This window comes from Rattus norvegicus, chromosome 5 (assembly GCF_036323735.1).
Source record: "Rattus norvegicus strain BN/NHsdMcwi chromosome 5, GRCr8, whole genome shotgun sequence".
In the NCBI taxonomy this organism is placed as follows: Eukaryota; Metazoa; Chordata; class Mammalia; order Rodentia; family Muridae; genus Rattus; species Rattus norvegicus.
In genome coordinates, this window is record NC_086023.1 from 89,007,198 (window position 1) to 89,019,754 (window position 12,557).

The following is a 12,557-nucleotide window of genomic DNA, read 5'->3' on the forward strand; positions in this document are numbered from 1 at the left end:
TCTTAGACAAAAATTGCTCCAGCTTTGCAGAGGCCCTGTAGCATTGGGTGGCGATAGCTTCAGAGGAATGAAAACCCTGCAGTATGTTTTATATTGGTTTCCTACTCTACTTTCAAAAGGCGTTGACCTCATTGTTGATTTTTACAGCAAAATTATTTCTACAAGCAGAGCACTGATCATTAAATGATGTCACTTAAAACACATTTTAGGACTGTTTTCTTCATTTTAAACATCATGATTTAGGAGCTATTAACAGGTATTTGATAATTTTGTGGTTTAGTTTTAGTGTTATCTTTTAAGAACTGTATCATGGAATCTCTATTCATTTGGCTCTCAGACGCATACAAACACTCCTTATTTATTTATTGGGTAAACATCTGTTTAACAAACGTTTGATTTTTTTATCTTCTTACCATTATTTTTGGCAGGAGATGGGGTATCAGAAAAGTAGTCACTGGGTGCTTAGTGCTTTGGAACTGTGTGATGTATGACTGTATACACCTGTGCTGCAACTGCTAGGAAATGTCTCCCTGCTCCCCCCACAATTCAGGAATTCACTTGTTTTAATGAAGACTTATCAGCAGCTTTGCCTTCTCATCATTAATCCTGTCTTTAGGTAGAAATCCTCGAAAGTTCTTTTAACTAAGTCCTTAGTAGCTATGTGGTCCTGTATTGTGCTGTGAGTCACATACTCCCCCTCCCCCCACACAGTGGGGGAAGTACACTCAAGAGCACACAAGGGCTCTATTAGAAGCATCTACAAATGAGAATTTTCATTCCAGCCTTCTAGGGTCCATGGCTAGTAGATTTCTATGTTATCACATAGCAAAATGACAATGAAGTAGAGGTGTGAATTGATTCAGGCAATAATGCTGTGCATTGTATAGTGCTGAACTTCGACTCTCTGTGCCTCAGTTACTACACCTATGACATGAGTACAAGACTAGTCCCTAAGGAGGCCATGGTGAGGATGAAAGAATACACATGGAAAGGGATTTTGAAAATGACAAAGTTGTTTGTAAATGACAATAAATATTAATATCTTTTGTAATTCTAAAGATTAAACCCATAGACTCATATGCTAGGCAATCAATCAGCCACTTGTAAATTGTTTCCGCACAATGAGATGTAATATCTACCTTTATAAAGACAGCCAAATACACAGAGCACACTCAGGTTTCCTATGGATCCTCTAGGATACAGTCATTTCTAAACCCTGAGAAGAAGGTGGGGTCTCCTATAAAGGATGACCAAAGTCTATATTCTGAGGAGGTAAGCAAAGAAATCTGAGTTTCCAAGGTTTAGTTTCTGTTCTGTTTCCCCCTGACTACTTCATAGTCTGAGTCACTTTTCTTGGCTCTCAACCCACAAATGAAAGCAGCCTCAGAGAAAAATGGCAACAGAAAGCAAGGACGAAATACACACCCAGCTAGTGTGACCCCTCTGCCCAGAAATGAAGATGGATGAACTCTAGCACTGAAGAAGCCAAGCATTCCTCAGGATGCACGGGTGACAGGTTACACTCACATGTCAGAGGCCTTTATTTTGGCAGATATGGGAGGCACATAAATATTTCATGGGTATAAAAACAAGGGACCCAAAGTGATGTGATGGCTTTTCTTTTTAATTTAAAATTACTATCCTTTGGAAGACTGTCTTTTACATTCAGGAAAGAAGTCTTTTCTTGAGGATATCTACACTGAGCATTGTAAAACAGAGTGGCTAATTAGGTGGGTCTGGAGAATGCGGCCTGTGTTCCAGTTTCACAATTATAGACTTCAAAATCTATTGCTTGAATCTATGGTAAGTCACTTAGCATATGACTCTAGGTTGAGGGAGGAAAGATTAGAAAAATTTGACCTCTTATAAATTTCAAAACTGTCCAAATAGGAACTAAAATGACTGATGCTCACCAGAGTCCCAGCTCTAGCAATATTGTCATCTATTTTACAGTATTTTAACCAATTTCCCCTCTCTTCTTTTTTACAACACCATTAACTGCTATACAGATAAAGTCTAGATGATAAAATAGGACATGATTTTTTACAAATAGATACAAGTACAATGTTGACCAGATAATGCTACATTAATTATGTACACCTTGTTTCTTCTTTAGAGGCAGGAACCTCTCCAAGGAGGACCATCAGCTTTCTGCTTTCTGGGTGCTGTGCCTGCCCTCACCATGGAAGCTTATCCTGTGCTTTAATTCCATTCTTGAAGGACACTCTTGGGTGGAAAGCCAAGCCCTTCTACAGAACTTCTTGGGACCTGGCTACCCTTAGTCTACACATGACCAAGATTTTTTTACTGTTGTATAGCCTAGATATCATCTCTCTTAATATAGTAAAATGAACACATTCCCTGCCTCTCTTTTATAAAATATGTTTCCAAAATGTAGATGAAGGCTTCCATCGGTCTTTCTCCTCCACATCAACATTCTGTCACTCCTGGTGAGGTGAACACTTTCTGAGCAGTCCTTTGAGAGGCCAGGTAGACTTAGGCTGCTCTGTGAGATTCAGCCTTTCCATACACACATGTGGTTTGCTACAAAAATATACTTTACTTCAAGTCCTCAATGATGAGTGCTTCAGATCTTCATGGGGAATTAAGAGCAACAGACAGGCTAAGTGCACTACAGTTTGTACCTGAACATTTGCACAGTACCTTTCTCAGCAAACTCTACCCAGGCTCTGTGCAGCCAGGTGTCAGGTGCTGTATTAGTGAGCACTATGTTCTGAAAATCCAGGAGGACAACTCAGCTTCTTAGGCTTTGTAGTTATGAATGGGCGTTGTCAGGGTCAGCTGCCCATTGGGAGCCACTTCATTGGCATCGTCCTCTAACAATCCCGATACATCTGCATTGGGTATGCTGTCATGGTAGCTGCTGAAACTGATATTGTCTTCTTTCAGTTCGATGGTCCAAAAGGGAGCATTGAGTTTCCGATTTTGGTACTCTCGGTACATGTACACAGCTCCTACAAATCCCATTAGCAGCACTACCACAATGATGATGACTGTCAGAATGATGATGTTAAATTGGGTCCATGATACATCAGCAAGAGCTGAGGTGCTGTTTTCAGAAGAGCTTACTGAAAAGATAGTCTGCAGGGTTGTGGGGGCAAATGTACTATTTATAACAGGGGTGGGCACTGATGTGGTCAAAGAGGCATTGGAAACCAAAATGGTAGAACCTTCAGGAGTTGGAACAATAACTTCTGAAAATAAAAACAGAGAATGAAATGTAAAAGACAAAATTATCTAGTTTTGAAAAACAATAAAAGAAATACACATGAGAGTGAAAGTTGATATGGAATGTTGACATGGTGCCCTGCTTAGAGGAATGCAAGTTAAAAATAATTTTTAAATAAATACAATGATAAGAAATGGAGTCTAGACAGCTCATTTATTACATCTCACATCCAGGTCTGTTCTTCAATGTGCATAACATCCATAATGAAACTTTAGAAAAATTCTAACATGGAAGTTTTCCATCCCTTCTTAAACATGTATAATCATGGACATTTCTGCAAAGGCTGGAAATGTGTCACTACCAAGTTCTAAATCACCTGGTTTAAAATGACAATTATCTGATGTAAAATATGTCCAGCACATCTGATGGCATTTTATGAAAGTGAAATTCTCCTTAAAGAAGTATAAAAGTCCATCCCAGAAAACAGAATTTAATGCTAAGAGTTGATGTTAGCCAAAAGAGAAAGAAGGTTTTCTTTAATTCAATGTGTAGAGATTTCTTGCTTTGTGTGTTGCTGAATTATTTTATAATCAAGGAACTAGATTTTAGATCTCTTGGCTCAGTGGAAGGATGAAAAGCTTTGGACTAGGTTTTCCACTAGGTTAGTTCTAGGTTTGGACTACAGCTAAGTCAATCAATCTCTTAGAATTTTAGATTCTTCATCTGTTAAACATGAATAACAATGTCTACATCACAGAGCTCTTGGGGAATTTTATGTGTACATTAGTGAACATTATGGGTACTGAATAGGCAAAGCTTGTACTCTTTCATGGCTAAAAAAAATCTCATCAAAATCCTATCTTCTTGGCACTTTTGTCTGGATACATGGTGGAATGCTATGCGATAGTTTTATGCTAGTGATGTGGTTCAATCTTATCACTATAGCAGAACACCAAATATAGAAGAAAGATACCACAGGTCACTGGCCAACTGTACCTCAGTTCAGTAATCAGTAAACATTGGAATATCAAGGAGTGGTTTGTACAGAGCAGGGTTTAATCTCTCTGTGGAACAATAATCCCTAAATATCCCTAGCTCCTCCTGAATTCTAAATTCTCAATGAACACTCCTATAAGGAACATTTCTTTATATGCCTTATGCCTTTTATTTTAAAACTCAAAGGGAATATTAATAAGATTTTATCTATCACACATGGACAATGTCAGCTCAAAGTGTGAAGATACTATCAAGAACTGCAGTTTCCCAGATGGATGATCACTGAAATGATGTGTCAAGAAGCAAAGGAAAACAACTTTCAGGACCTTTCAATTCTAACAGAGAGAAGAAGAGAAACATGAGTGCACTCGGTCTCATTGTCACAACGACTTGGTCTTGGTCTTCACATTTCTGGAATTGATGCTGGAGGATCAGGAGACAATAAGAAGGGAAAGAAACCTCTTTAGGCAAATACCTAGCGAAATTTATTTCCAGAAACTCGTCTGGTAGGACTGGAAGGTTTACAAAGCTACTGGCAGCTGTCTTGAAACACCCAATGCAAGCCTCAGATACTCAATATGTAATTTTAGTTGGAGTTTTACCTTGCTTGATGCAGTTTCTCTGAAGGTCTCGAACATAGCCTTCTAGGCATTTCTCGCACCAGAGCCCAGTGGTGTTATGAAGGCAGTTGATGCACTCACCACTCTCGGGCTTGCAAATCTTTGGAGTTTTAATTGGGTCCACATGGCCATGACATTCACACTGTAGACAGATGCTGTCAGAATGGTAATAGCCATTTTCACATGTATTGCAGTTCTGGCCTGTGTAACCATCTTTACACTGGTCACATGTAGGCTCCAACGCACCAAATTCTAATAGAATAACAGAAATAGAAATACAAGAACATTAAAATAAATTAGTAAAGTCTCAAGCTACATTAAAAAATAGAAAACTATTTTGCCCTCCAAAATCCTCTCTGGTATCTTTTCTGAAGAGACATATAGAATCAAAAGTCTAATTTAGTTTATTAACTTTCCAGTGTATTGAAGGAAAGATGAGCCTGTCTAGAAAGCCTGCTGTAGTAGAGGGTAAAAGAAATATGCTTTCGCTAGATGTTTCAATAACTGTGATATACTGTCCCTTACATAGAGTGTGGGTGTGTATAATGTGCATGCTCTGATGCATATGGGCAACACTATGTGTATGTATATCAGAGGACAACTTGCTCATGTACTCTCCATCCATCATGTAGGTTCTGGGGATCAAACTCAAAGGTTGTTAGTTTTTCTAGCTTGTATCTTTGCCCACTGAACCACCTCACAGGTCCTTACATAGCTTTGGTTTGTTTGTATGTTTATTCATTACTTTTACAATTTTCTTTCCTTTGAGGCATGAAAGACTACATAGAATATGGTTTAAGGAAAAACATTCTCCATCTCCCACTTCCCTAAATGTTGATACTCCTAGGAGTCTTTTTCTTTTGTGTGGTGCTGGGTGGGTATTAATCTGGGACCTCTTCCGTGGAGGGCAAGTACCCTCTGGCACTGACCTACACCTGAGACCATTATTCTCTGTGCTGAGTGCTCTGCTTGGTTTCCCTTTCATTCTATGTTTCCATGGGTGAGGTTACTTACTTGTACAATCAACAATGGAAAACAAGTATCTCCAGTTCATCTCTCTTGTCTTAAATTACAAACTATATATGATATACAGATTGCCTGGATATCTAGGTCTACAAATAATTCAAATTTAACATAGATGTCTGTCCTCAAAAAAGTTTCCCATATTTTAGTGAATGACCCCAATATTCATCCACTTGCCTAGGTACCAAAGCTAAGAACTCTCAGCTCTCTATCTCCTACCTGCTTTGGGGCAGTTATCAGTTCAATTCAGTGATACATTAAAATATTCCTAATCTAGTGACATGTATCAATTCCAGTGTTATGCTCCTGGTTAAAGCTGTCATCATTTCTTAGTTCCGGTTCTCTCAATATTTCCTAAGACTTCTTTACTACAGTGTATTCCTACAGTCTCTATGATCTTCAAAGTAAATCTGAATACACATATTGCCTCTCTACAGAAGTTGCTACAATTCTAATGGCTTAAGAACTAAGTGAAAATTTAATAAAAATTTCTACTGAAAATTATTGAAGCCATGCCTATTTTTTTAAGCTCATCTCATTTCTCTTCACACTTCATCATATACTATGTTTCAAGCTTGTCAGATGGATTAGGACACTCCTAAAGAATGTTTGCTTTCTTCTCTCTCTAAAATTTCATTTATACTGTTTTCTTTACATGCAGCATCCTCTTGTCCCCTACCCTCATCATCTTACAAATGCAAACTGCAGCAATTCAATTCTCAGAAGCACAAAAGGTTGTACCTGATTTTCTGTTTACACTTAACATTTAAGATGCAATAATTGGATTAGTTTCTTGTTTCACCAACTAAGTTGTAAGCTACTTGTGCTCCATCCTTACCTCCAGTATTTTTGTAGCATCTAACATTCAGTATCTGTTCAATGAATGCTTGCTACTTACATAATTTCATCTTTTATACTGGGAACATACTGGTTCATAATTATTTGCTCTTTTCAAGTCTCTATATGATTATAGCTTGGGCTTATCAATTAGATTTGATAAGTGATTTTTAATAGTAAGTTGTAACTTAACTTCTTAGATTTTACGAATTTGCTAACAGAATAATAATTTTCTCTAAACATGGTATTTCATTACAGAAAGAATAATTTACAGTGGGCATGAAAGCTACAGCAAGGACTCCTCAGACTTTGGATAAAAAGGGAATCTCTTTTGCCTATTTTATTAAGAGTTTCATTTGAGAAACAATTCATAATTTGTCATTTAAAGTATACAAGTCAAGTGTTTTGAGTATAAGTCAGAGTTGTATAAGTGATAAACAAATTTAATTTAACATTTATAGTCTCATTGGTCATGTGGCATCAAGTTAAGCTAATAAATTCAGAACCTTGATTTTCTATTTTTCAAACAAGGACTTTAAACAAGAAATTCTTAAATTAATTTGCATAAAGAATAATGACAACAGAATGAATTCAGAACTCTTACAACAGATGATATATAAGAAAAATACTCAAAAAAGTTTATACTTCATTTTAAGAAGCTCATAACTCATGATAGTGCCATGTTTACATTTTTATAGGTAACAAAAATTCCATTTCAAAAAGTTGTAGATAGAACAGATAGAAGGATTGGAATGAGACTTGTGAGAGTACCTCATCTCCCTAATATTTATACTCCGTGGACCTCATGAGATATTTAAAATCTGCTTCCTGTTTTACTCTTCCTCCCTTGCACTTTGCTTCTGGCACACCTAAGAAGTCAGATCAGTGATTTTTAACATTCCTACTATGCTTTTGTTCTTGTGTGTTTGTTTTTAGAGAGTGTCATACTGTGTAGCCCAGGCTAGCTTTGAACTTATGATCCTTTTGACTCTTCCTACCCACTGCTGGCTGGGATAATGATTTCATGACTTGAAATGTCTTTCCTTTCATTGGCTCTTATCACAAGACCATCAATCACTTACTGAAACTATTACTGATACTCCCTCACTAGTGTAGAATGTTCCCCCCCTGTGCTGCTAATTTTATTTCAACTTGTCATAAGCTAGAGTCAGTTGGGAAAATGGAACTTCAACTGTGAAACTGCCCCCATAGATTGGCCTATGGGCAAGACTATGGGGCATTTTCTTTATTGATGATTGATGTAGGAGGGCCCAGCTCACTGTTGGTATTAGTACACCCGAAAGTCTTAGATGCTATGAAAAAAGCAGGGTGAGCAAGACGCCAGGAGCAAGCCAGTAAGCTTTTCTTCTATGGCTTCTCTTCTATGGCTTCTCCTTCAGTTCTTGCATCCAGGTTCCTGCTCTATCTGAGTTCTGGCCTGACTTTGCTCACAGATGGACTGTTACCTGAAAGTTTACAGTGAAATATATCCTTCCTCTCCAAGTTGCTTTTGGTAATGGTGTTTTATCATAGCAACAGAAACACTAAGACACCCTTTTAGTATAACCATTATATTATAGACTTAGTCACTATTCAGAACTTATTTGTATGTTTGAGCATTAGACCCAGCGATCTGTAGTGGTAGTTTATCTAAGTTGCTTTGTGTTCCTGATGGGTTTAACATGCACACCTGCCCAAGCATTATCTGGATTTTCGAATGGAAGACTACCCCTATACACACCACACACACACATGTCAGTTAATTTTAAATCTGTCTTGAGCTAGCTCAAAAGTTGGGCATTTCTAATCTTCTGCCCGGCTAGCATACATTTCCCTCAAGAACTCCTGGCTCAATACCTCCTAAATCTGTTTTACCTTTGCTGCCTAACCTTATGCACAGCCCCTCCCATAGGGCCACTTTCCACCTACATTTTGAATGAATTTTCTTCTGCAGCTCTTAATCTGATCCGTCTCCCTCTAAAAATGGTGCTCTCTCGCTCTCCTCTCTTATAGTTCCTAGCCCATGCAAATCCCTAAGTCCTGCCTCAGTCTACCTGCCCAGCCATTGGCTCTTTATTGATTGATCAAAAACCAATTGGGGACAAATATCTTTAGCATTTAGACATGCAGACTCCTGATTTGGGGGACTGGATTAATTCAAAGCACTAGAGCCAATCTTCAACATCCAGATGGATGAAACATGGTAGGTGAGAACTCACTATTAAAAATAATTTAGATTTCCGAGTGGAATCACACACACCATGAGGTAAGTTTAGGAGGAGGGGAGAACTGGTTTTTCAGTGAGAGGATCTGAGTCATGTGATTCCCATACAAGCCATAAAACTAGAACAAAGGAACACAGCCTCCTGCAGGGATCTCTCCTAGACACTTTTCTTTTCTTTCTTTCTTTATTTTATCTCTCCAATTACTTTTTTTCTCCATCTTTATTAAATTGGGTATTTCTTATTTCAATTGTTATTCCCTTTCCAGAAAATGTGGTACATCTACACAATGGAATATTACTCAGCTACCCTAGACACTTTTAAAAAATTCTAGCCACCTCAGAAAGCCTTAGCTGAGATGCTGTGAGTCCCTGCTATACAAAGAGATAAGATGACTGCTCTGAGACAGAGAATCAGATGATAGACACAGCTTACTTCCTACAAGTAAATAATCAATGGATAGGGATAAATAAAATTTGATTGGAGAGACCCAACCGCCTGGTCAGGTGGGCACTCCTGAGGCTGCAGAGCGGAAGAGACCACCAACACTGCTCACCCCTGCCCACATCCCTGGCCCAAGAGGAAACTGTATAAGGCCTCTGGGCTCCCGTGGGGGAGGGCCCAGGAGCGGCAGGACCCCTGCCTGAGACACCGCCGGAACCTGAACAAAACAGACCGGATAAACAGTTCTCTGCACCCAAATCCCGTGGGAGGGAGAGCTAAACCTTCAGAGAGGCAGACAAGCCTGGGAAACCAGAAGAGACTGCTCTCTGCACACACATCTCAGACGCCAGAGGAAAAAGCCAAAGACCATCTGGAACCCTGGTGCACTGAAGCTCCCGGAAACGGCGACACAGGTCTTCCTGGTTGCTGCCTCTGCAGAGAGCCCCTGGGCAGCACCCCACGAGCGAACTTGAGCCTCGGGACCACAGATAAGACCAAATTTTCTGCTGCAAGAAAGCTGCCTGGTGAACTCAAGACACAGGCCCACAGGAACAGCTGAAGACCTGTAGAGAGGAAAAACTACACGCCCAAAAGCAGAACACTCTGTCCCCATAACTGACTGAAAGAGAGGAAAACAGGTCTACAGCACTCCTGACACACAGGCTTATAGGACAGTCTAGCCACTGTCAGAAATAGCAGAACAAAGTAACACTAGAGATAATCTGATGGCGAGAGGCAAGCGCAGGAACCCAAGCAACAGAAATCAAGACTACATGGCACCATCGGAGCCCAATTCTCCCATCAAAACAAACATGGAATATCCAAACACACCAGAAAAGCAAGATCTAGTTTCAAAATCATTTTTGATCATGATGCTGGAGGACTTCAAGAAAGACGTGAAGAACTCCCTTAGAGAACAAGTAGAAGCCTACAGAGAGGAATCGCAAAAATGCCTGAAAAAATTCCAGGAAAACATAAATAAACAAGTAGAAGCCCATAGAGAGGAGACACAAAAACCCCTGAAAGAATTCCAGGAAAACATAAATAAACAAGTAGAAGCCCATAGAGAGGAGACACAAAAATCCCTGAAAGAATTCCAGGAAAACACAATCAAACAGTTGAAGGAATTAAAAATGGAAATAGAAGCAATCAAGAAAGAACACATGGAAACAACCCTGGATATAGAAAACCAAAAGAAGAGACAAGGAGCTGTAGATACAAGCTTCACCAACAGAATACAAGAGATGGAAGAGAGAATCTCAGGAGCAGAAGATTCCATAGAAATCATTGACTCAACTGTCAAAGATAATGTAAAGCGGAAAAAGCTACTGGTCCAAAACATACAGGAAATCCAGGACTCAATGAGAAGATCAAACCTAAGGATAATAGGTATAGAAGAGAGTGAAGACTCCCAGCTCAAAGGACCAGTAAATATCTTCAACAAAATCATAGAAGAAAACTTCCCTAACCTAAAAAAAGAGATACCCATAGGCATACAAGAAGCCTACAGAACTCCAAATAGATTGGACCAGAAAAGAAACACCTCCCGTCACATAATTGTCAAAACACCAAACGCACAAAATAAAGAAAGAATATTAAAAGCAGTAAGGGAAAAAGGTCAAGTAACATATAAAGGCAGACCTATCAGAATCACACCAGACTTCTCGCCAGAAACTATGAAGGCCAGAAGATCATGGACTGATGTCATACAGACCCTAAGAGAACACAAATGCCAGCCCAGGTTACTGTATCCAGCAAAACTCTCAATTAACATTGATGGAGAAACCAAGATATTTCATGACAAAACCAAATTTACACAATATCTTTCTACAAATCCAGCACTACAAAGGATAATAAATGGTAAAGCCCAACATAAGGAGGCAAGCTATACCCTAGAAGAAGCAAGAAAGTAATCGTCTTGGCAACAAAACAAAGAGAATGAAAGCACACAAACATAACATCACATCCAAATATGAATATAACGGGAAGCAATAATCACTATTCCTTAATATCTCTCAATATCAATGGCCTCAGTTCCCCAATAAAAAGACATAGATTAACAAACTGGATACGCAACAAGGACCCTGCATTCTGCTGCCTACAGGAAACACACCTCAGAGACAAAGACAGACACTACCTCAGAGTGAAAGGCTGGAAAACAACTTTCCAACCAAATGGTCAGAAGAAGCAAGCTGGAGTAGCCATTCTAATATCAAATAAAATCAATTTCCAACTAAAAGTCATCAAAAAAGATAAGGAAGGACACTTCATATTCATCAAAGGAAAAATCCACCAAGATGAACTCTCAATCCTAAATATCTATGCCCCAAATACAAGGGCACCTACATACGTAAAAGAAACCTTACTAAAGCTCAAAACACACATTGCACCTCACACAATAATAGTGGGAGATTTCAACACCCCACTCTCATCAATGGACAGATCATGGAAACAGAAATTAAACAGTGATGTCGACAGACTTAAGAGAAGTCATGAGCCAAATGGACTTAACGGATATTTATAGAACATTCTACCCTAAAGCAAAAGGATATAGCTTCTTCTCAGCTCCTCATGGTACTTTCTCCAAAATTGACCATATAATTGGTCAAAAAACGGGCCTCAACAGGTACAGAAAGATAGAAATAATCCCATGCGTGCTATTAGACCACCACGGCCTAAAACTGGTCTTCAATAACAATAAGGGAAGAATGCCCACATATACGTGGAAATTGAACAATGCTCTCCTCAATGATAACCTGGTCAAGGAAGAAATAAAGAAAGAAATTAAAAACTTTTTAGAATTTAATGAAAATGAAGGTACAACATACCCAAATTTATGGGACACAATGAAAGCTGTGCTAAGAGGAAAACTCATAGAGTTGAGTGCCTGCAGAAAGAAACAGGAAAGAGCATATGTCAGCAGCTTGACAGCACACCTAAAAGCTCTAGAACAAAAAGAAGCAAATACACCCAGGAGGAGTAGAAGGCAGGAAATAATCAAACTCAGAGCTGAAATCAACCAAGTAGAAACAAAAAGGACCATGGAAAGAATCAACAGAACCAAAAGTTGGTTCTTTGAGAAAATCAACAAGATAGATAAACCCTTAGCCAGACTAACGAGAGGACACAGAGAGTGCGTCCAAATTAACAAATCAGAAATGAAAAGGGAGACATAACTACAGATTCAGAGGAAATTAAAAAAATCATCAGATCTTACTATAAAAA

General features: G+C 38.8%; 1 protein-coding gene across 1 annotated transcript in view; it reads right to left on the reverse strand.

Moving 5' to 3' along the window:
- Positions 1–1,481: 1,481 nt before the first annotated feature.
- Positions 1,482–12,557, reverse strand: part of Megf9 (multiple EGF-like-domains 9) — a 112,053-nt gene continuing 100,977 nt past the window's right edge. Inside the window, exons 5-6 of the mRNA NM_001107940.1 lie at positions 4,789–5,058; positions 1,482–3,215 (exon numbers count right to left, since the gene is read on the reverse strand). Coding sequence (NP_001101410.1) covers positions 2,764–3,215; positions 4,789–5,058 — 722 coding nt within the window. The 3' untranslated portion in view covers positions 1,482–2,763. The remainder of the gene's footprint in view (positions 3,216–4,788; positions 5,059–12,557) is intronic.